Raw genomic sequence first — 24,726 nt, 5'->3', positions numbered from 1 at the left:
GCGCCACCCGACTACCTTACTTCATTTTGGAAAAAATTTATGAATACTTATTACACATGATGATCGCTCACGGTGCCCCAGACTTGCAAGGTACTAGTGTAAACAACACAAACAAACGTTTTCAGAGAATAGCAAAACAATGTCACAGATTCTGAGTACTGTATATAGTATACATGTAGTAGGCCCTACAGTAAACAAAGTTACAGTATGACAAGGGCTATTGCGCAATCCGCTGATGAATCATACAGTAGTAGCGCAGTGGATTATTATTAGCCCTCTATAAATGTAGATGTACATGTTTTGATGAGCCATGACCATAAAGTTAGAATATTGTTCTATTACTAGATTTTTCCTGAATGGATTTTCTGGAATTTTCAAAAATAATTGTAAGGAGGTATAAATAGCCTGACTGCATCTAATACAGAGCAGATCATAACAATTCAGTTTACAGTGTACATGTCTACAAGTCAGCAATAAAGGATTCTTTTATACTCTCACAGCAATCTTCTACTATCCTGCATACTATTATATAGACACTATATTACTTATACATAGTTAGCCGCAATATTACACCCGGATGTCTTAACTTTTAATCGTGTGCAGACATCAGGATACAATCACAACACCAGATATCTCGAACCTGTCACATTGCATCACCACTTTGTGACAAGCAAATTTTGCAAAGAAACAAACCTCAGAGAATAGCTTTCTTTATCAATTTAATTTAGCAACTATTGTAGCTAGCTAACCATGCAAATAAAAGCCAAAGAACAACCATGCCTACAGCTAACCATGCTTAATGCATCAAATAAAATATAACTCCACAAATATAAGGTTTATTGTCATAAAAATCTGAGACAAAACAATACAAGATAACATGTATGACCATTTAAACCATTGAAACTTGAATACAAACAGGTAATGTATTAAACTATGTGCCATTTTTAAATCTATTTTATAACTGTTAATGAGCGTGAATACCGACATGCAATAGTAAATTTTTATCGACAAATACAAATAATTTGAAAAAATGTTAATAAACTGACAGAACTTTAATCAAGACGCCTATCATCTTGGTAAACTAAAGTTAACGATATTCAGAAATGGCTTGAGGCAAGTCACAGGGGTTCTGTTGAGCTATATAACAGACCCCCTACATTAAGTCCTCTTTGTCTCAGAATTATTTAAACACCTTGCCACGCTTTCTTATAAGCTTCCGCCATCTTCTTTGCCATCCACTAAAAAAAAGTGTCAGCATATTCAATACTTATGAAGGTAAACAAAGACTGTCAAAGGAAAATTAGTAGAATGTTCTAGAGCATCCAGTAGAAAAACTAACTACAATATCACAACATACATTAGAAGATGTCAGCATGTTAAAGCGCATAAATTACATAATTTTTCTATTATATATTTCAATACATCAGAGTCTTGGCTTTCGAATGAGCTATTGTTTGCCATGGTGAGACAGACATTGGTTGGTGTTTATAGGAGTTCCCCAGAGCTTTAACGCAGAAATGTTTACTCGCATAGGCTCGGAAATTGTGACGCCACAATTTTCAACATTATGGACGAATTATGGACAACATTATGGACGAATCTGAAAACAATGGATCAGATTTAAACCTTAGTGACTTCGAATCAGAGTGTAGTTCTAATGATTGTGACAATTGATTTTCTCAGGAACACTGTCACAAAAACCCTGGCAACACTTTAATAACAACGAAATAATTAATTGTTATTGATGTAACCGAGTCATTAGTAGTACTATTTTGTAAACAATTTTCTACTGATCACTTCCTATTATGGCTTCATCAATACCAAATAATGTCAATGTGGTGGTCAAATAGGGATGGCGGTCAAATAAAGGTGGCATTCAAATACAGGTTTTATGGTAACTATTCTAAAATTCATATAATCTGTTAAAATGTGGTGAGTAATCAAGTGCATTATGACTGCAGAAATTTTCAGACGATAAAAACTTAATTCTAAATATCAATACATATCATGTTCTTTGAATAAAAACCACACTAACAAACTAGATGCAATATTACATGTAAAATAAAGGCTTGTCACTAAGCAAATACCAGAAAATCAATATTTGAATTGTCTTACCTCAGCCTCCTTGTAATTTGGCAAAGGCACAAGCTTCCCTTGTGATGCTTTTCCACCAAAAAGTGAAAATTTCTTTTTCTCCTCAGACTACAAATCAGGTTATATATATATATATATTTCTTGTATTAAAATATAAACAATTACATGATAAATGAGCCAGCTGTAATAGCCACTCCACTCTCATGAATATTCTACAATGAAAGTGACTGCTCAACTTTGAAGCACGCCAGCTGCCAACAGGTGTCCTAAAATATTTTCGTATAAAATATATCTGATCCTGAAACTTGTGAATTACTCATCTAAATCAACTATTTGCAATTAGTAAAAGTGGTGGTCAGCTGAGATGAACAGCACCAACCCAGATAGTCCTACCTTGGCAAAAAATCGTAGCTTGTTGCCTTCTACAACTGATGGGGGCTCTTGAAGATTTACCCAATCATACGACCACTCAATGTCCCAGTTTAACAGGAGCTCTCCCTTTTTCAAGAACAAAACCCTCCTACAATTAGAAATCAACATGACTCGTGATATGCGTGGAAGTCATATTGGCAATTTCATTCAAAGCAGGAAACCACAGCAAAAAAATTTAATGCTTTTATATATCAACTATATAAATGCTACTTGGTTATGATGACCAAATGCTACTTGGTTATTTTCGAGCAATATAGCTAAAAGGCCAACTGCTACACTAGTTAATAGTTAATGTATTGTATACTGATGTATGTGCACCTCTGCCATACCCAGTAACTGTGCAACAACGTTTTTATCTGACCTACAGTGTAGTTTTTGTTTGATTTAGTTCCTGATTGACCTAATTTGTGATTAATATAGCATCTATTTGATCTACATGTAGTTTGTGTTCAACCTATTTCTCATCAAATTTCTCAAACGCGCGTAAAGAACACAATTATGTGACTGTTTAATGGTGACATTACACTAAGACAACATTGCTAGCCAAATTACGATTGTGAAAATGAGTGATTACCAATAAAACGCTATACGATTGGTCAAACCAAAACTTACTTGTCAGTTGCCAAAAGGTAATGGTTTCCATCAGTTGTTACCATACAATGGCACAGAAACTGGTCTGTAGCGTAGAAGCGACCCTGAGCAACTTCCTAAAATGTACCATTTATATAACCTTTAACTTAACTTGTAACAAGGAGCAACTTGCAAGTTACCCCTTGTAAACAAAAGATAACTTGTATCCCCTTTTGTTTTGGTCACAAGGTAACACAAAAAGAAGAGAAAAATTGTAAAACATGTCGAAACACTGCCAAATGAATAAACATCGAACACTTTAAAATATGCATTAAAGTCGTTGAAGGTTGTTCGACACACTTTCAAGCATTTGCGATAATACAACTGTTCTAAAGATGCAGACAAGATAGATGTATAGCATGAACTAGTACTTGGACTTTGCATCCATGAAAGACTTAAAACGGTTACAAGGATCCATAAGCTAATAGCTTAGTATTTAGCTTGAGATCAGAACAAGAGACTAGTTCATGGGTACCTTTAGCATTGCGCTTCCAGCAGCGTCTCTATAGTTGTAAGGAGTTATTACGCCATCTTTACGAATAATTCGTGGAGGGCGGAGCCTGGTGACTTCCTGACTTAAGGTCGTAGCTCTACGTATTCCCTCAAAAGAGCTGGAGGCGAAGTCAACAATACCACCTGTAGGACGAGCTACCACTCCGATCAGACCCTTACCCAGTCCTAAAAGTAAACCAATATATAGAAGTTTTCTTTCACTTTAGTAAAAAAAGTAGAGATTGCAAATAATCAAAACCTATTATTGGTTGCAGGATAAAATAGCTGGATTTGAATGTAATAGAAATATGACCAATCTCTATGGCTCTATCAAAAGCCATAAACTGATCTGTGCAAACTTGGAACAGAATTTACTGCGGGATTAATCATTTACTGAAAATGTTTTATCTGCTTGCTATATGAACAAAAGTGATTGACGGAGACTTGAAAGAACACAAGTAAATTATAATGTATAAAATAGCTGACCTTTGAAGAAACCTTCCACGCCTTCTTGCTTTGCACCCTGAACAGGTTTCTTAACGATTCCGGTCACACCATCATAGAAGCCCTGCAATACAGATGAAGTTAAAGAAACATAACGGTTAAGGAACATCATAACTATTTCTTGCCCGCTACACTCAATGTGTTTGCTGAAGTTCATCGTGTGAGAAACAAGACAGCGGAACATTTATCTACTAGAACTGCTAAAAATTGTCGTAATAGTGACTACATTGCTTGGGTAAGGGAGTCTGACAATACAACAGATCAAACAGCACACCTGATGATGAACTACTCTATATGAGTGTATTATTTAAAATACTGAGCCGTTTTCAATATGCAAACTATTTTTCTTGACATCCTCCTTTATGAATAAATGTTCAAGCAAAATCTGTTGGTACCTGTTTATACAGAAATGTTAAGCACAGCTGATGTGGTATCCCTTAATATATCAAACTCATGAGAGTTTACTATGGCAAGACTACTACAGACAACTCCTTGTATTTGAAGAGTGTGAATGAAAAGAAGCAACAATTGGGTTGACTAACTAATTGCTACTGTGATTAAATTTTCCAAAGATATTCTCCATAGAGCTTAAGGATGGTGGTGAAACCAGAAGGATGGTGGTGAGATCAGCAGGATGGTAGTGAAACAAGAAGGCTAGTGGTGAGACCAGAAGGATGGTGATGAGACCAGAAGGATGATGGTAAGAGCAGGATGGTGGTGAGAGCAGAAGGATGATGGTGAGACTAAAAGGATGGGAGTGAGACCAGAAGGATGGTGGTGAGACCAGAAGGATGGTGGTGAGACCAGAAGGATGGTGGTGAGATCAGCAGGATGGTAGTGAAACAAGAAGGCTAGTGGTGAGACCAGAAGGATGGTGATGAGACCAGAAGGATGATGGTAAGAGCAGGATGGTGGTGAGAGCAGAAGGATGATGGTGGGACTAAAAGGATGGGAGTGAGACCAGAAGGACGGTGGTGAGACCAGAAGGATGGTGGTGAGACCAGACGGATGATGGTGAGACCAAAAGGACGGTGGTGAGACCGGAAGGACGGTGGTGAGACCGGAAGGACGGTGGTGAGACCGGAAGGCCGGTGGTAAAACCAAACGAATGATGGTGAGACCAAAAAGACGGTGGTGAGACAGGAAGGACGGTGGAGAGACCACAAGAATGATGGTAAAATCGGAAGGACAGTGGTGACACCGGAAGGACGGTGGTGAAACCGGAAGAATGGTGGTGAGACCGAAAGGATGGTGGCGAGACAGAAAGAATGGTGGCGAGACAGAAAGAATGGTGGCGAGACCAAAAAGATAGTACTTAGACCAGAAGGATTTTAGTTAGACCAGAAGGATAGTGGTTAGACCAGAAGAATGGTAGCGGGACGAGAATTTCAGTAAATGCAATAATCAGTGTTTAAGAGATAGTGTATCCAGCTAACAATGAATCCACATCAGTGATAGAGAAAGTGTAATACTACACTCCTTTATATGGAAATACAGTGGATACTCTGCTTAACCCTTTCACTGCCAAGCATGTACGAATTCAGCTGTTGGCCTACTGCCAGGCATTTTACTGAAAAAATCAGATTTTGTAACATGATGCATATTCACTATTTTTTTCTAATTTGTACATCATTTAGTAATAAATTGTTAAATACCATATTTTATGTTGCCAACATGTTTAGAAACATGACCATGCAAAAATTTTAAATGTTGCTATATTATATGGCTTGCTATAGCTATAACTTTAAAAACGACCAGATGCTTGATACATAGGTCAACTGTTAATGGTGTGAATATGTTACAGGTTTGTTTATTTTATGTAACAACAAATGTATTCTCAACAAAAATTTTAAATTGGTTCACTAGATCTTTTAGATAAATTGTCGGACTACACTGCCAATCTCATAAAACGAATAAAGATTGTTGGTTATGTTGTCAAACGATAATAAAAATAACTATTACGCAATTGCTGGGGAAGTCACGAAAAAGCGTCTATGGCAGTGGGCAAAGGGTTAAGAAATTAATTCATTTTGGAGGCAGATTTTTAAATAGAATATTTTTTACGCGAGCACGAATTTTCACCATAAAAATGCCCTAATCTGTTCTAGGCTTTCACAGAGCGTGGACATAATATTTGTATAAACTATATATACATGCAATGGTTAAGACCTGCAACAAATACAAGTACTAGCGTTATATTATTGTATTACTACATAATGACTAGGAAAAGCACACATGAAAAAAAGAACAAAGAACTAACAAATAAAAACGATATGTTTGTTTACCTCTGACATTAACCGTCTAGACGAGGCTATGTGAAGACCGCGCGGAGTGGGAGGACAACGGTTGTTATACAGAAAACAAAATACTTAAAGGTTGACTTGCAACGAAATTCACATTACAGTTATTTGGTATCAAAAGATTCACCATGTCTTACTCTGTTGTGTTGTAGGTGCCAAATATGTGGAAATGTGATTACAAGCTCTTAAAAGCTCAAAAATGAAAAGCCGCCGTAGATTGGAATCCGTTCATTTCTCTGACGTAGTCATGACAGTTTGGTTATTGTCTTGTCACGTGATGTTCTCACGTGAATTGAAAGGCCAATAAAAAGCTCAATATTAAACTTATCGTAGCACTAGTTTATGACAAACACTTGGGGTTTTACCGAAGACCCTGTATCAAATATAGATGCTCGCTACTGTACAGTTTTGTTTCGGCTTGATCAAATCGTCAAGTCGTAATCTGATCATGTGACCCAATACTTCGCAAATAAATTTTGCAGCACTTTTCGATTATCACAGGTGACCAACAGGCTCGTCTTGATTATCAGACAATGATATGTACACCTTCGAGCTACGGTTTATAAATTAAATGAATTTTTACGTTAAGTTATAAGATATCACTGCTAAAAGTGACAGCATTACAATGACGATAAAACAGACGCGTAAAAACAATAGACATGGTGTAATTGAATGCGTGAAGTATATTTGTGAAAATATTTCGACGAATAAGGTTGCATGAAAGTGTAAACAGAAACCATCTACCACAGTTACGTCACATTTGAGCCGTTTTGGAAAGAGAATCTAAACTACGGCGGTCTCGTGTGGCTGCGATTAACTGTTCGTTTTTTAGCTTTTATGAGCTTGTAATCACATTCCCACATATTTTGCACCTACAACAGAGTAAGACATGGTGAAGCATTTAATATCAAACAACTGAATGTGAATTTTGTTGCAAGTCAACCTTTAAATTGCTAGAAACTAAAGTTGTCCTACATTTTATGCGACATATAGTAACTCCAAATTATATACTGAACGAAAAGCACAAAACTTGACATTTGCTGAATTCCGCTAGCACATGAAGCTGAGCAGGCACCTTGTACGTTGTACCAGCTGTAAGTAAAGGTGTGGAAATATGAAACAAAATACGAAAGGCCGTTCGTATCTAGAAAATTCTTTCGTTGTCGAAGCAAAACTTTTACCAAAAGGCATTTTTTGTAACTTGAAAATTTGGTAAATAGTGCTTCCACTGTAGAGAGTTATAAACATCAAGAAGCCGAAACAGTAGCTATAGTTACTGTACACTAAGCATAACAGCTGGAATACTTCCACCAGTTTAGTAAACAGGTAAAGCTCTCCTGACTCACCATGCCGAGGCCTTTCACACCTCGAGCCAATCCTTCTTGAATGTTCTTGGGCTCTTTAGTCATCTTCTCCCTCCTGCTCTGCTGGTACTGCTTATCTAATGTTATAGCCGCAAGCCCCTTACCCAGAGTACCAGTTATGCGAGACACAGCACCGGCTGCTCCTCCTAAATAATACAACAAATATAGAAAATAAATTTATTTTATAAACAATAAAACGTCATAACCAAAGATTGCATCACCCCCATCATCCAATGATGTGCCACCATAACAATACCGGATGAACAACAGCTAGATGATAATATAAAATATGTAAAAATATAAAGTAAACTCGTTTACATCTTGCAGAGCAATTTACTTTATATCATCTAGCAATTGTTCACCTGTTATAGCTAATGGTAAATGGTTAGCTGTAGATCTATAGGTAACAAAAACTCAATAAATAGTATAAAGAGGTATCTCTAATAGCACAAACCTTCTGTTATTAAAATTTAACTGAACATAAAGAATTTATGTGAAGTTTTTGGAATGTATTATGTAAGAAATTTCATATAACGTAACAAGTCAGTGCAAGTTCTCAAATTCAATTTGAATCCTTTAGAGTCCTGTAGTTAGCCTTCATAATATTGTTTTCTCTTGTGTCGCACGTAGGAGAGAAATCAACATATTAGGCTATCTGGTGTATCTTCTAGTAATTGAAGAATTTTTTTCTTCGGTTTGTGATATCAGCATATAGTATTTTTTATTGGTTTATATATACAAGCCAACAAACTGCAGGACTCTACGTGTGGTGCCTAAGATTTTAACACCCTTTTTCTACCCTTTTTAATTTTTTTCAATAACTTATTGATTAAAGCGTAACATAAAAAACAAATATTGTTGAACTTTTTTCTCTTTATTATATTAAGCTCTGTATAATGTAAAAAACTAATAACATTAGGGTGTCTACAGTATATTTATAATCGCCTACTTGCAGTTAAATTTAAGGTGACATAATCATTGCTATTGTAATAGAAATACCTAAAGTGCCACTTAGCAGGCTACGTAGCCCAAGAGCCACTCCCTCAACAAACTCTTCGGGCCCTTGTATAGCTCCCTGTATTGGCTCATAGAAAAGGCCCTTAGCACCATCAGCTAAGCCTTCTATCAGGCCAAAAGGATTTCCGAGTACGTCTAAACCAAGCACCAAGACATACGCTTGCTTGATAATCTAAAATATTGAGAAAACAAAATGAAAAAACACGGAAAGTGCAATAAAAACCATGTGCAGAGTGCAGAAGCGCCTGGTAGCCCACAGAAATATATGCAATGGAAAATTAAATGTTCGCTAGAGTGGGTAATATCCTGGAGATACGACATGTAAAACAACTCTTTACTTGAATTTGAGATGTTCTTCAGCCTTGTTTTAAATCACCGGAGATCACAGGAATGTACCATTTACATGATTTTCATTCATTTCAGCACAGCATTTCAATGAAGGCTTATTCACAGGCAGGTCAGAGAAAATGAGTGGGCTTAGAATTTATAGAGACTTCTTGCTTAACAATATGTATATTGGTTGTAGCTTGTAAACAATTACAGTTCGATTTCTAAATGTTGTAGATTATACAGTTTTTTTCCATATTATACAGGTTCTAACTCACAAGGATCTCGATGGTATACAACAAACCTGCTGTGTATAGTGCCTCTGGATTTGTCCAGCCAATGCTTTTTTCTCAAAAAACATATACTTCCTTTCAAAGTAGGCAATCCTGAAAATGATATCCTGGACATCAGTGAGTGCGACTCCTACGGACTGCATGAACAGCTGCAGAGCTTCTGACTGTATAACCACCTTGCCGTCTGATGTTCCTTGAACTGAGAAGCTTAGGTGGATCTATAGAAACAATAAAGAGAAATCAAAGTTGCAAAGGAGATAGGTACAACAGCAACACAGTGATAAATGAGATGTTTCTTTTTTCATTGAATGCCTACTTCGAAACATGTCTAGTTGTGAAATGGCCTACTTCCAAACACGTCTAGTCGTGAAAAGGCCTACTTCCAAACATGTCTAGTTGTGAAATGGCCTACTTCCAAAAATGTCTAGTTGTGAAATGGCCTACTTTCAAAAATGTCTAGTTGTGAAATGGCCTACTTTCAAACATGTCTAGTTGTGAAATGGCCTATTTCCAAACATGTCTAGTTGTGAAATGGCCTCCTTCCAAACACGTCTAGTTGTGAAATGGCCTACTTCGAAACATGTCTAGTTGTGAAATGGCCTACTTCCAAACACGTCTAGTTGTGAAAAGGCCTACTTCCAAACATGTCTAGTTGTGAAATGGCCTACTTCCAAAAATGTCTAGTTGTGAAATGGCCTACTTTCAAAAATGTCTAGTTGTGAAATGGCCTACTTTCAAACATGTCTAGTTGTGAAATGGCCTACTTCCAAACATGTCTAGTTGTGAAATGGCCTACTTCCAAAAATGTCTAGTTGTGAAATGGCCTACTTTCAAAAATGTCTAGTTGTGAAATGGCCTACTTTCAAACATGTCTAGTTGTGAAATGGCCTACTTCCAAACATGTCTAGTTGCGAAATGGCCTACTTCCAAACACGTCTAGTTGTGAAATGGCCTACTTCCAAACATGTCTAGTTGTGAAATGGCCTACTTTCAAACATGTCTAGTTGTGAAATGGCCTACTTCCAAACATGTCTAGTTGTGAAATGGCCTACTTCTAAACATGTTTAGTTGTGAAATGGCCTACTTCCAAACATGTCTAGTTGTGAAATGGCCTACTTCGAAACATGTCTAGTTGCGAAATGGCCTACTTCCAAACACGTCTAGTTGTGAAATGGCCTACTTCCAAACAAGTCTAGTTGTGAAATGGCCTACTTCCAAACATGTCTAGTTGTGAAATGGCCTACTTCGAAACATGTCTAGTTGTGAAATGGCCTACTTCCAAACACGTCTAGTCGTGAAAAGGCCTACTTCCAAACATGTCTAGTTGTGAAATGGCCTACTTCCAAAAATGTCTAGTTGTGAAATGGCCTACTTTTAAACATGTTTAGTTGTGAAATGGCCTACTTCCAAACATGTCTAGTTGTGAAATGGCCTACTTCCAAACATGTCTAGTTGTGAAACCCCCTAATCCTGTCGGATATATTGGACACATTTCTGATGCTGCTTAAGATATTGTGACTGTTCAAGTTTAATAAAGTTGAAGGAAACTTGATAAAGATATCAATTAGTCTGAACTCACACTGTCCTATAACACGATATCACTTAATTTTGGTTAATATTTAGGGCGCTCAGAGATTGCATTTCACTGACATTTAACGCCTGTGGAGCTGTAAAGCTTTCTATCAAGTCAATAATGAACTTGGATGTGCACAAAACTTTACTAGATATTATCAAAAGGTATTTTTCTATCATTTGTGATTGTTTTGGATGTTTGAAGTGATCTGATTGCCAAGATGTTTGAAGATTAAAATTGATCAAACTTGTTCGCGGTTAAAAAGCTCAGAAGACGAATACGTGTGAAGTAATAGGATAACTAGTGATGTCACTAGTTACTAACGTTGTTATATTTGATATCGGCTATTGTGTTCAAGTTGCAGCATTACGCCTCTTCATGCTGTCGTCTGTTTGACACTATATACAATTATACACCATAATTGCACTTTTGCTCGCTCTGAGCGTTTTAACCGTGACCAAATTTTGTCGATTTTATTCTTGAAACATCCTCACAATCAGATCACCTTGAATGTCAAAGACAATCGCAAACGATTAAAAATCCTGATATTTCCTGATAAAATCTACTAACCAACTAAAATTTTGTGCAAGTTCATCTGTAAGGCTACATACTTGCCATTCGACATACCTACTTATTAACAATAGGCAGTCTTTTACTAAAGCATGTTGTATGTGCTTACAGTCTGCTAATCTTAAAGGTTTTCATTTTGTGAATTTTACGGTCAATTGAGAGAACTTGAATAGCTAATAACCTTTAGAGGAGAGATGTGCAGCTCGTCATAGAAATTCTTGTGACCTTTATTAGCTGTGCCAGCACTGAGTTCAAGCAGTGAGATATCCAGATACTCCAAATCTTTTTCAAAGTCCTTGCTTATCTGCTGTGGAGTTCGTTGACTCGCCCCAAAAAATGGAATGATTGCATTTATGAAGCCTTGGTCCGCTTTGACAGTCATCTCTTGCACCAAAACCTTCAGGTACCTAAAATAACACGAAACTTATATATATAAAATATTAGTTTTTCCATGGCTTTAGTTATACCTGAAAAATAATCTACTAAAGAGTCAGAGTAAAGCAGTTCTACATACGGATGTATATAGCTTGAGCAACACTCGAGCTTGAAGTAATGTGTATTCTATTATTATTATTATTATAAGCTCTAATCTTGTAAAATGCATTATTTTTTCCCGACGGCTCCTATTGTAGTAAGATTTAATTATCATTATCCATATTATATGCATAGTTTAAGCAGCTATGTTGGTGTTTCGCTGTTGGAGTTGGCTACTGGAGTTGGCTGTAAGCCTTGACTTCTTACGTATAGACCTATCTCGCATACAGGCCAATATGGGATGGAATAAGAAGTGGCATCGTCATTAGTCTATACTTATCGATGGAGACTAGAATCCTGATATTTGTAAATCAAAACTAGATAATATATTACTACAGAATATAAATTGTTTATTTAAAAATCAGAACTTGAAAGGAACTAAAAATACTTTTACATTTCTTGTTTACACCTCCGATAGCACCCACCCAGTGATTACTGCACCAAATATAATTGATCTTGCAAAAAGGAAGATCCGTGATTTTATATTTTTAACCTTTTGTGGTTATGCAAACCAACATTAATAAACGGCTAATTGACTACCCAAATCCAAAATGAAAAAAATAACAGCAAAACAACTTATTAAAATATCTTCCCAAGTAGAATAGTGATTAGACAATCTTGACAACAATTTCACCTCAAAGCATCCCACAATCTGATGTAACATGGACTTCTCACGTTCGCAAAACCAGCTTCAATTCAATTCCAATAACATTGTACTTGATTGAACAAACACAATAATAAGTTGATAAACATATTGAAATCCCTCAGAAAAGTTTCCAAATAACTCACAATCCTAATTGAACAACTCAGATAAACTTTAAAAATGTTGCAAAAAAATGTGCTATGAAAAACATACTTGATCTGCTGGACATCTGAATGTTCGTGTTTCCTTATAACCAAGCTTGCCTCTATGAATGGCTTTGGAACTACAAGGCAAAACCAAAAATTAAAAACATCAAAACACTAGCGTACAAAATATGACAAGATAGGCTAACAACAGCAATAATTGGCTATTTACAACATGAGCTGACCAATGATGTGGCTGAAAGATCTAAGCAGAGTCACCTATACAGATGTGAAAACCAATGATTGCCAAATAGGGCTGGATAGATAGGTCTCCATCTCCTCGATCAAATAAAATGATCTCCTCCAGTAAGTTGTCAAATTTTCTATCCACGAACCAATAACAACTTTAAACAACAACTATTGAAATTTTTGGCTAATACATGTATATATATATATATACATGTATGCATGCTAGGTGAATTTCTGGTGTTGCACAGGGTTCCAATTTTACATCAGATGGTGGAAAATTTATTTTAAAGTGTTTCCAAATAAAACTGACTGTACACACATACGTAAGGCAAAGTTAATGCCAAATTTAGTGCTGATCCAGTAATGAGTTTTAAAAACACAGATTTTATTAGATTTTATGCTATTAGTATTCAGTAAAGGACATATCTGTTGCGGCTACATACCACTTTCGGCAGCAACAGACTTAGGTAGTGGAGTCGGACTGAAGACTACGGCATAGACAGCGTCTGACAGCTGATTATCAAGCTGTAATATAAAAATGAATAAATGCTCTAAATCATAATCACAGTTGAATTTCTAATTCAGTTTATTCTGATTATAAATGCTGATAAAATCAGTGTAAATCTTAAATAATCAAAGAAACCCTTTTAAAGCATGACAAGAGTTCATATCTTACAACTTGCAATTATTTGTTAATATTCAAAATACAAATATAATTTTGAGGCAAAAATATAACATGACAAAAATTTAGAATGCATTTAATTGAAAACTTGTATGGATTCATAAAATATCACTAAAATAAAAAGTTGAAAGCCTTTTTATTCAGGCAAACTAAATATGGAGGGCTTCATTTTACTAGTAAGCATGTCTCCTATGTATTATTTTCATAGATGCCTTACATAAACCACACAATAAAACCTCTTGAACAATAAAAAAAACTAATAGTTTCAGAGAGTTTAAAAAGATAATCTGTTATATATTTCAAAATATCTCAAATATATATGTAATCTATATATCTCAAATATATATGTAGTCTATATATCTCAAATATCGCTCCTGCACTTCGGTTGCTTACATCTTGGCATTGAAATAATTTGGAGACTGCATGCATATGAATAATTTGGAGACTGCAAGCATATGGATAATTTGGAGACTGCAAGCGTATGAATAATTTGGCGACAGATATATATAAAGTAAGACGGAATATTCTTACTAAATGCTAATATAAGTCAAGTTGTATGTCCATAAAATGCTTAAAAAATACTCTAGTAAATTTTCTTTTGTATGAGGTATCAGATGGTATCATACCAGCCAGCACTTCCTTAAAGATGACCTTGCATAATATTTTGAATACATTTTATTAGAAAGTATCAGTATTTTTTACAATCTGCGATAGTTTTTGATGTTTGAGGTGATCAGACTGCCAGGATGTTTCAAGGTCAAAATCGACAAAACTTCATCACGATTAAAACGCTCAGATCAAGCGAAAGTGCGATTATGACATCTATAGTTGCGATGAGACCAACAAAATAGAGACCCGTAACACTGCAACTTGAACACAATAGCGTACATCAACTATCCAACAACAACGATATCATTTTGCATGCATTTGTTTAGCATTTGAAACGCGATCAAGTTTTGTCGATTTCAATCTTGAAACATCCTGGCTGTCAGATCAACTCTAACACCAAAAACGATCACAAACGATAGAAAAATGCTGATACTTCCTGAGGAAATCTACAAAAAAATTTTGTAGGTTCATCTTTAATACCAAGTAATTCATAGAAAACATAAAGGGAACGAAAGCTTATGCAATGATGACAATTAAAATGTACCTGCAGACGGTTAATTTTCGCATGCAATTGAGTCTGATGCAGAGAGGTTTTGAACTGAACCCAGATGCCAGGCTGAAATGTTCTCCTGATGGCCCTCTTGGCAGGAGCCAACTGTCTCATAGTGCTGAAGTCCACCTTAAAACACAAATGCATCTACATAACTCAATATCTCATGCTCATAATGTTATACATTGTAGATAAATTTAATTATGTTGCAAAAAAATTTGATGATTAAAAATTTAAAATGCCCTCAAGTTTGGTAATCTTATACAAAAAACTGCTGAACAACACGATGCTAAAAGATTGCTTTACCTAAACATAGCTCAACAAAACCTTTACAAAGAGTGAAGGTGAGAATGTAACTTGACAAGAAAATATTTGAACGCTAGTAATCCTGCACAAAAATAAAAAACATTAACGCTGATTAAAAAGCATTAAACCTGCAATCGATCAATAGTAGACAAAGGGCTGGCTTCTTTTCCAGTGGTAACAAGCATGTTGTATTTGATGAATGCTTCCTCCAAACTATCACAGACACGATTGTTAAATGCCTTCCAATGTCTGTTCTTCTTCTCTTCCCAGACGATTCCCGAACTAGCGAAAAAAAATCAATTAATGAGTATTTATAATGTAGATCATATGAGTATTGATTATAAAATGGAGACATCCAGCGAGTGTCAAGAATAACTTACATGCAAACAATTTTTTTAAAGATAATAAAACATTTCAGAAAACAAAAAACAATCCGTAGCTTCATATAATCAACTCATTAAAATCACAAACTCCCTGGCAGCGCCAATCACCTTGTTAAACCCATGTAAGCAATCTCTTGCTGACTCTTGTTGTCAACCAAGGATAGCCCAGCCCCTTCTAGGGAAATAATTGTCTCTAAATCTATCCTTTCAAACACTCCCGCCTCCTGGGCTCTGGTGGCCTGCAAGATATCCTCGGTAAACAACAGGACTCTTTGCATTCCATCGAGAAAAGACACCCAGAATGCTTTGTGATTGGAGTCTTTGTCCACAAAGAATTCTCCCAAATCATCCTGTAAAAAGATGAAGCTTTGCTTATAAATTGGGTCAGCTCAATTTGTTGAACTTATGGAAATCTGGGATAAATCAGGAATTCTAGGTGATAAAACTCAAAAGAGACAAATAGCTATAATCCTTCAAAAGGCTTCTATGCCACAAATGACTTAGCTTTTACCAACATAACGAAGCAAAAATAATCCAGCTTGTACAAAAATGTTTTAGAGAAGGTTTCAAAGGGCTTTAAACGTGAGCAAAATAACTGCAAATGTTACTTACATAATTGGCCATGAACTATCAACTAAAATCTACTTGCAGACAGTGAGACTCACATCAGACAAAAAAGCATGTAACCAACAAACCTATGTATAAAATATTTATATGACTACGTATTATTTTTTAAGGAAGCAGATTGAAACAAAAATAAAAATCCAGCTGAAAAAACCTTTTAAAATTTTTTTTCCGAATTTATCTGCAGATATCACCACAAGTTGTGCCATTGTAATTTTTGGTATGTTTATCAGTTGATCCGCATCAGCCTTTTTGACAATCATGCAAAAGCTGATATCTTGATACAAAATTATGTGCAATCAAACACTTGACAATGGTTAATTTATATACAGCTTTCTGAAGTTGTGACCTGATGAGAGCAGACCTAAAGCTTGAAACTAATTTGTAGTGATTGATTAGCATCTACATGCTATATATAATATACATGTATATCTCCACATATACCCATAGATATATATATATATATATATGTATATATATATATATACAGTGAAACTCGGCTAGCTCGAACTTCACGGGACCGAGAGAAAGTGTTCGAGTTATCAGAGCGTTCAAGTTATGGGAACACTGTCACAAGTGCATGTATTTATCAGTACATATACCAACTATATATAAATCAAAAGCATAGATTGCTTGTTGCAAGATAAGGGGCTTCTCATGTAATGTTTTAACAATTTTTATCAGAGAGTATAAATATTTTCCTATTACTTGAGAGTTGTTTGTTTTAGGTGACGCGACTGCCAGGACATTTGCAGATTAAAATAGGCAAAACTTGATCTCGATTGAAACGTTCAGAAAAAAGACATATTTTTCTTTTGATTGTTTTAACAGAAACCAATTTTGCCGATTTTTCTTTAAGTTTATCTGAAGGTTACCTCGCTTTCGAATGGATATCCCAAAGCGGATGTTTGGTAAAATTTGACTTTTTGCAAACCTTTAGAAAAGTCGTTAACGAAAATTTTTTGACGATAGTGATAATAATGACTCCTAAGAACTACTAAAAGTTGATGTTTATTTCTATGGCTTGAAATAATTTCTCGGTAGCCGTTGGGCAAAAAACTGTTCGAGTTAACAAAGTTAAGGTCGAGTTATCTAAAGCAATTTATCATTGCGTGGGAACGGACCAAACAAATCCGTTCGAGTTAACCATGTGTTTGAGCTATCCGAGGGCGAGTTATCCGAGTTTCACTGTATATATATATATAACGTATATCGGTTGTATATATATTTATACGACCGATATACGTTACTCAATAATTGATACTCACTAACTATGTGAGTATCGGTCATATATATATATGACCGATACTCACATATACCTATAAATCTGAAAGTTTGTCGTATGTCTGTTGTTTGGTCTGTCCAGGTATATCAATTAGTATCTAGCAATAAAAAATTCATATTGCCGAAGATTGGATCTCGGAAACTCCCGTTCACCGGGTGATAACCTGACCCATTAAGCTACTCGAGATGCAATGGATTCTTTAGTTGACATGAATGCTATCTTTGTTAAAATACACATAGCGACTCTGTGTTACGCACAACATCACTAAAGCTTGCTCTCAAGGCTTTTATTAGTAAATCTAGAAATACGGATATTAGCTTACTCAAATTAGCCAGTGACAATGTGCCAGGCTAATGGCAAATGGCAGACAACTACATTACCTGCCACTGTTTATAAGCTGTTTTATAATACCCGTGCAACACCGAGTATTTGTCTAGTTATAATATATGAGTATCAGTCATTGTTAATCTGTCTAGTTATAGCAATAAAGTTTTAGTAAAAAAATCCTCTTTGCCGACGATTTAAACTCGTGACATTGAAATCGCAAGTCAGCAAAAAAGTGCGCGTAATCACAAGACTAAACCTTTGTTATCATGTTTAACTCATTATCTATCCTCATCACGATTGCAGGTAACAAACTAAATACGTTTTTTATTATTAAGTAATAATACTTTCTGTGTTTGTTTTTCTTTTGGTATTTTTTTAAAAGTCACTTCGAAGTCCATTACCTATTATTTTAATTTATAATTTTCAAATGCGCTGTTCCAATTTCAAATGTGCAGCTACACCCATAACTCCGGTTCATCCCAAAGGCGTTACCTAAATCTACAAAGTACAAAAAATTCTCACGCATGTCACTGCGTAACGTTTGTAATAGTATTGAGAGGTACCAGTATCATTCATCAAAACTTTGAATACAACGAGCATCTGCTGCAACAGTAACCTTGCTTATACACGCGCTTCCATGGACTGATTGTTAATTTTTTCTCTTAATTTATTCAAACTGCACAAAAATACTTTCCCCATGATATGAAGTTTCAAAGTTAGAATGGTAAACGTGTATATGCTAAATAAAAATAAATTTTTTGTGCAAATACTTTTTTATTACTTGGGCAATGTTGGTCATTCAGGTAGTATACGAGGTCTGATCCAAAAGTTCCCGGAATTGAGTTGTATACTCGTGCATATTCACACGATGGAAAAACCCATTGCAGGGTTGGCTGGGAAACACCTCTGGAGTGTTGTCACAAAATTTCAGTTTGCTATGACAATGCGTTCTCATGTGAGCTAACGATATGTCAAGGTCTGTCCGGTGCTTCGGTATTTTAAAATTTTTTTTTTATCATCATGTCTAATAAACAGGAACAGCGGATTTGCATTAAATTTTGTGTGAAATTAGGAAAAACAAGGATATTACGACCCTTAAAATAAAGTTTTGATCATTCTTGAAAGCTTCCTTAAAATCGTTGCAAGCGTGCATCCTGAGCTCGTTTTGGTCATCAGTCAGCAAGCTTGGCACGAACTTTGCTGCGACTCGTTTAATCTGTTAAAAATTGTTTAAATTGTCAGTTAAAACTTTTTGAACAGTTCCAAAGATAAGTCCAGTCTCTCAAAATATCTCTAATGGTTAAACGTCGATCTGGCATGACTAGTGACCTCACACTGTCAATTTACGAGCAGGTTCTTGCCGACGCTGGTCTGCCAGACCTCGCGTCATCTTCAGTGCTGTCTCTACCTTCACAAAAACGTTTGTACCACTCAAAAATTTGTGTTCTTTATAGACCAGTATCTTCAAAAGCAATAGTTAACATTTCAACTGTCTGAGTACTTGTTTTCCCTAATTTCGCACAAAATTTAATGCAAATACGCTGTTCCGATTGATTAGGCATGACGATAAATTTGTTAAAAAAAAAGACGGAAGCACCGGACAGACCTTGACATATCGTTAGCTCACATGAGAACGCATTGTCATAGCAACCTGAAATTTTGTGACAACACTCCAGATGTGTTTTCCAGCCAACCCTGCAATGGGTTTTTCCATCATGTGAATATGCACGAGTATACAACTCCATTCCGGGAACTTTTGGATCAGACCTCATATGTGTAATGTGAATCATAGCTAATCTGAACATCCTAAGTGATGTATTCTGCTTGTATTTACAGATAAGCCCATCCTTACCATGAGTTTTTTATGCTCAGTAGAAAGAGTTGAACATCATTTTGATCAAACATGTTGTGAGCAATTTTCTACGAAAGCATTACCAAACAAAGACACAAAGTGTCCAGCTAGGCAATATACTGCGTAACACATAGGTTACATAATAATCACATGAATAACTGAACAAAGCCACATTTTTAGAATAAAAATCGGCAGGTAAATGACATCCAAAACAACTTTGTATCATCAGAGATAAGAGAGGAAGCGATGCGATTGATATCTGACCTTGACGAGCTCATCCTCTTTGTCTACTTCCATTCCTGAAGACCACACAAGCGCTCTTTGATCAAGGGGATTGTTCCATGTGTAGAGACAAGACTCTCCTGGGTCCAGACATTCGATCTTGGCATTTTTTCTAAAACCAGAAAACATGAAAGAATACCACACTAGTTTAGTAGAACTAACTAGTTTAGTAGAACTAACTAGTTTAGTAGAACTAACTAGTTTAGTAGAACTAACTAGTTTAGTAGAACTAACTAGTTTAGTAGAACTAACTAGTTTAGTAGAACTAACTAGTTTAGTAGAACTAACTAGTTTAGTAGAACTAACTAGTTTAGTAGAACTAACTAGTTTAGTAGAATTAACTAGTTTAGTAGAACTAACTAGTTTAGTAGAATTAACTAGTTTAGTAGAACTAACTAGTTTAGTAGAACTAACTAGTTTAGTAGAACTAACTAGTTTAGTAGAACTAACTAGTTTAGTAGAATTAACTAGTTTAGTAGAACTAACTAGTTTAGTAGAACTAACTAGTTTAGTAGAACTAACTAGTTTAGTAGAATTAACTAGTTTAGTAGAACTAACTAGTTTAGTAGAACTAACTAGTTTAGTAGAATTAACTAGTTTAGTAGAACTAACTAGTTTAGTAGAACTAACTAGTTTAGTAGAACTAACTAGTTTAGTAGAACTAACTAGTTTAGTAGAACTAACTAGTTTAGTAGAACTAACTAGTTTAGTAGAACTAACTAGTTTAGTAGAACTAACTAGTTTAGTAGAACTAACTAGTTTAGTAGAACTAACTAGTTTAGTAGAACTAACTAGTTTAGTAGAACTAACTAGTTTAGTAGAACTAACTAGTTTAGTAGAACTAACTAGTTTAGTAGAATTAACTAGTTTAGTAGAACTAACTAGTTTAGTAGAACTAACTAGTTTAGTAGAACTAACTAGTTTAGTAGAACTAACTAGTTTAGTAGAACTAACTAGTTTAGTAGAATTAACTAGTTTAGTAGAACTAACTAGTTTAGTAGAACTAACTAGTTTAGTAGAACTAACTAGTTTAGTAGAATTAACTAGTTTAGTAGAACTAACTAGTTTAGTAGAATTAACTAGTTTAGTAGAACTAACTAGTTTAGTAGAACTAACTAGTTTAGTAGAACTAACTAGTTTAGTAGAATTAACTAGTTTAGTAGAACTAACTAGTTTAGTAGAACTAACTAGTTTAGTAGAATTAACTAGTTTAGTAGAACTAACTAGTTTAGTAGAACTAACTAGTTTAGTAGAATTAACTAGTTTAGTAGAACTAACTAGTTTAGTAGAATTAACTAGTTTAGTAGAACTAACTAGTTTAGTAGAACTAACTAGTTTAGTAGAACTAACTAGTTTAGTAGAACTAACTAGTTTAGTAGAACTAACTAGTTTAGTAGAACTAACTAGTTTAGTAGAACTAACTAGTTTAGTAGAATTAACTAGTTTAGTAGAACTAACTAGTTTAGTAGAACTAACTAGTCTAGTATAACTAACTAGTTTAGTAAAACTAACTAGATTCTTGTACAATGCAAAATCATATGTAAAAATCAAGTAGAATTTATGTCAAATTTTACACACAAAATTATGTAAATGAAAAGAAGTCTGTCTATGTCTGTTGAGGGTGTAACTGGAGGTTGAACCCAACACCGGAAAACAAAGTTCTCATAAAATCTTATTGCGATTTCTTTTTGTGAAGTGAATGAAACTTACTTTTGATGAAAGGTAACCATGGTGCTTGCCATACAGTTAACAATGCGAGCAGCTTCCATTCCTTCTTTGTAGTCATCAACAGTAATGACTACAGCCAAGTCCGACTTTGTTACCTCCACATTTATAGCACTTTTCTACAAAAAATAGTTACAAGCTAAGTGAAATTATTGCCAGAAAGGTATAAAGAACCACATAACTTTAACTGAATTTGGAAAAAAGAACACAAGGCTGGTCTAAGTGAATACAAACAAGACAAAATATCCTCCAACAAAAGAATAAAACCTTCAAATAACCTTAAAATCCAAGTTACTAAAATCTAAAAACAGAATAAGAATTTCAGTCAAACTTAATCCAACAAGCTAACGTAAAGCCAAACAAAAACAATGACTCCTTGAGCATAAGTATCGTACCAAGTCCTGACGTTAAGTCTTGGCAAAATGTTTTGAAGAATGTTTGGCTGACTTCTTGTGCTTGTAGTTCTAGCCAATATGAATGATGAATAGACAAACTAGTTCTAACGACTGTTTACATCATTCCACTCTAACTAATCGTTAACTTCCCAAATCTAAATATCAGTTTTAAATTCAAAATTGAGACATTACAAGTGGTTGTGATAGTAACGGCGTTTCATCTCCAAGGTAGGAGGAACTTCATACCAAACGCAGCACCCGAAATGCAGAAACTATGGTTAACATTTCATTGTGAAATAATTCTAGTTGGTGCAATGAGCAACATTTAACAGTGCAATGCTTTAGGACTACATGACCCTAAGTCGATGTCCATTGTTAACTCGTGGGTTTAAGCTGGTAAATGTGTGACTTGAAACGCACTTAGGAACACGGTTCCCGTAGTACCAAAAACGCCTTTACACTAGTACAGTTAAACGCATGTGTTAAGGACTACCAAGTCTTCAACCGCAATCTACTATCAAGATATCTCCGTGGCAAATTTAATTTTGGATAAAAAGTTGGAGTATAGAACAATCATCGGAATCAGTAAAAAGCAAAAATTAAATTAAGCTCTTAAATTAAAAGTACACAAAGAAGTGTCTATTACAGAACCTGCTTAAGAAATATGATAGGTATGGCAAGCTTTTTTCCTTAACAGAGCTCAAAAAACACTCTCAGTATATTGCTCACTGAACATAAATGCACATCGAGGAATGAAAGAAATATCAATGTTCTATGCTGTTAGAATGAACTAAGAGGAAACCTGACCTTATCCAGGATTCCTTTCTTTTTCAATTAGATAGCTGGCAGCATGTGCGCAGATTTTCAACAAAAATTTCTACACCGCTTTCATGACAACCTGTGAATGTGTTCATTGAGAGTAATTGTCCTTTATGTCCTTGTGAAGGCGCATTTCAAAGTTGCTAATCAGATAGATTGTAGCACATTTATACGGGAAATATAAAATTCTAAGATTGCTAATTGATCCTGACATCACTTGAAGTAGACCTACTTTTTCACAGTACATAAGCCAGGAGTGAGTCTGCTCTTGAATCTCTTCCCTTAACGCCAACAACACACCAATTTTTTAAATTTAATTAAATTTGAATTACAAAGGCGAACTACTTACTGGCAATGGTTATTTGATTTATATTCAACTAGCCGTAAGCCAGGCGATACCCAACATTCCTTTCATTTTCAATCAGTAATCCCGCAGGTCGCAGTTCAAAAGGCTGATTCTTGTTAACCAAACGGAGTTTTAAAAACAAATATTTTTGGTGTCCCGGAGAAACAGAGCAAATGTGTGTGAAGTTTGAACAAAATCAGCAAAAATATTTGGCATATGATAGCGTCGACTTCAACTAACAGACACACACACGCACACAATGACAAAGTGGCATATGATAGCCTGTAGACTCAAACTAACAGACACACACGCACACAATGACAAAGAGGCATTTATTGATAAAGATGAGATAGAATATACTAAAGACCTTTCAGATTAAATTAGACATACATGCGTTAATGATCGCATAACTGTACACTCTAAAGCGAACATGATTTACTGGCCACACACGATAAATATGTGGAGTGTCAACAGGAATTATTGATTCAGCATTCCAATGATGACATAACTAGTAACAATAAAACTGCAAATTGAAGTATTGTTTTCCCTTTGCCTCTAACCATTAATATAGAAGGGTAGATAACTCCTTGTCACTTTTATCGCCGTTAGTCTAAACCAACAGTTCAATAAACATTTAGTCAAAAAGTTTTAACATTTTATAAAATCAATACCTGCAGAGCTGGAGCCTCTGGTTTACCCAGTTTAAGGAGAGTAGAGTGAATTCCATCAAAAAGAAAGCTTTCACTGAGTGTAAGTTGTCCGGTACTCTCCGTAACTCCTGCCTTCATTAGCTTAGTCTTTGAAGGATGAGGCCAGAATGGTAAGCACTGTAAGAAGACGGTGGGAATGCAGTGAACAGATGAAAAGCAATATCCTATAAAAACTACTTGTCGTGAAGACATGCAGTAAGACTTCTACTTACAAGAGGTATAACAACAACAATTCATTTTCAGCCGACAACCCGGAATACCACAAATGATAATGTCTTTGTGACCCTCTCAATGCGATTCTTTTACACCAAAAGACACTCGACATCAAACACTCACTAGCGTTTCTGCTAACTTTTTGGTTTACATTTTCATGCCAAAGATGGGTTGCTCATTCGAGGATGATAAAAGGATTACTTTTTTTAGATCTGGTAATGAAGACCAATGTGACAGTGACCTGAAAGCGTGTCTAACAACTTTTGTTGTGAGGGATACATCACGAATAATGGAAAAATTAGTTATTCCGTGTAACTCCGAATCCTTGAGCCAGTAGTATTCGTCGGCTGCAGGCAACCCCAAACCTATTAGAAGCATGGAGACACAGTGAATACGATTTTGACTCAAGAACTACCAATGTAATAGTGTCGCACTATCCAAGCAGCACTTTTC

The 24,726-nt window shown here is 35.4% G+C and overlaps 1 protein-coding gene across 1 annotated transcript in view; it reads right to left on the bottom strand.

The window, feature by feature from the left end:
- Positions 1-816: 816 nt before the first annotated feature.
- Positions 817-24,726, bottom strand: part of LOC137399435 (intermembrane lipid transfer protein VPS13A-like) — a 102,578-nt gene continuing 78,668 nt past the window's right edge. Inside the window, exons 47-64 of the mRNA XM_068085540.1 lie at positions 24,022-24,177; positions 21,776-21,909; positions 20,048-20,177; positions 15,804-16,045; positions 15,441-15,594; positions 15,001-15,135; positions 13,609-13,690; positions 12,987-13,056; positions 11,778-12,003; positions 9,465-9,671; positions 8,816-9,005; positions 7,799-7,962; positions 4,135-4,216; positions 3,632-3,834; positions 3,139-3,233; positions 2,488-2,614; positions 2,116-2,202; positions 817-1,238 (exon numbers count right to left, since the gene is read on the bottom strand). Of these exons, the coding sequence (XP_067941641.1) occupies positions 1,185-1,238; positions 2,116-2,202; positions 2,488-2,614; positions 3,139-3,233; positions 3,632-3,834; positions 4,135-4,216; positions 7,799-7,962; positions 8,816-9,005; positions 9,465-9,671; positions 11,778-12,003; positions 12,987-13,056; positions 13,609-13,690; positions 15,001-15,135; positions 15,441-15,594; positions 15,804-16,045; positions 20,048-20,177; positions 21,776-21,909; positions 24,022-24,177 (2,538 nt within the window). The 3' untranslated portion in view covers positions 817-1,184. The remainder of the gene's footprint in view (positions 1,239-2,115; positions 2,203-2,487; positions 2,615-3,138; positions 3,234-3,631; positions 3,835-4,134; positions 4,217-7,798; positions 7,963-8,815; positions 9,006-9,464; positions 9,672-11,777; positions 12,004-12,986; positions 13,057-13,608; positions 13,691-15,000; positions 15,136-15,440; positions 15,595-15,803; positions 16,046-20,047; positions 20,178-21,775; positions 21,910-24,021; positions 24,178-24,726) is intronic.

This window comes from Watersipora subatra, chromosome 7, assembly GCF_963576615.1.
Source record: "Watersipora subatra chromosome 7, tzWatSuba1.1, whole genome shotgun sequence".
Lineage (NCBI taxonomy): Eukaryota > Metazoa > Bryozoa > Gymnolaemata > Cheilostomatida > Watersiporidae > Watersipora > Watersipora subatra.
This window is presented reverse-complemented; position numbering and strand designations above follow the sequence as displayed.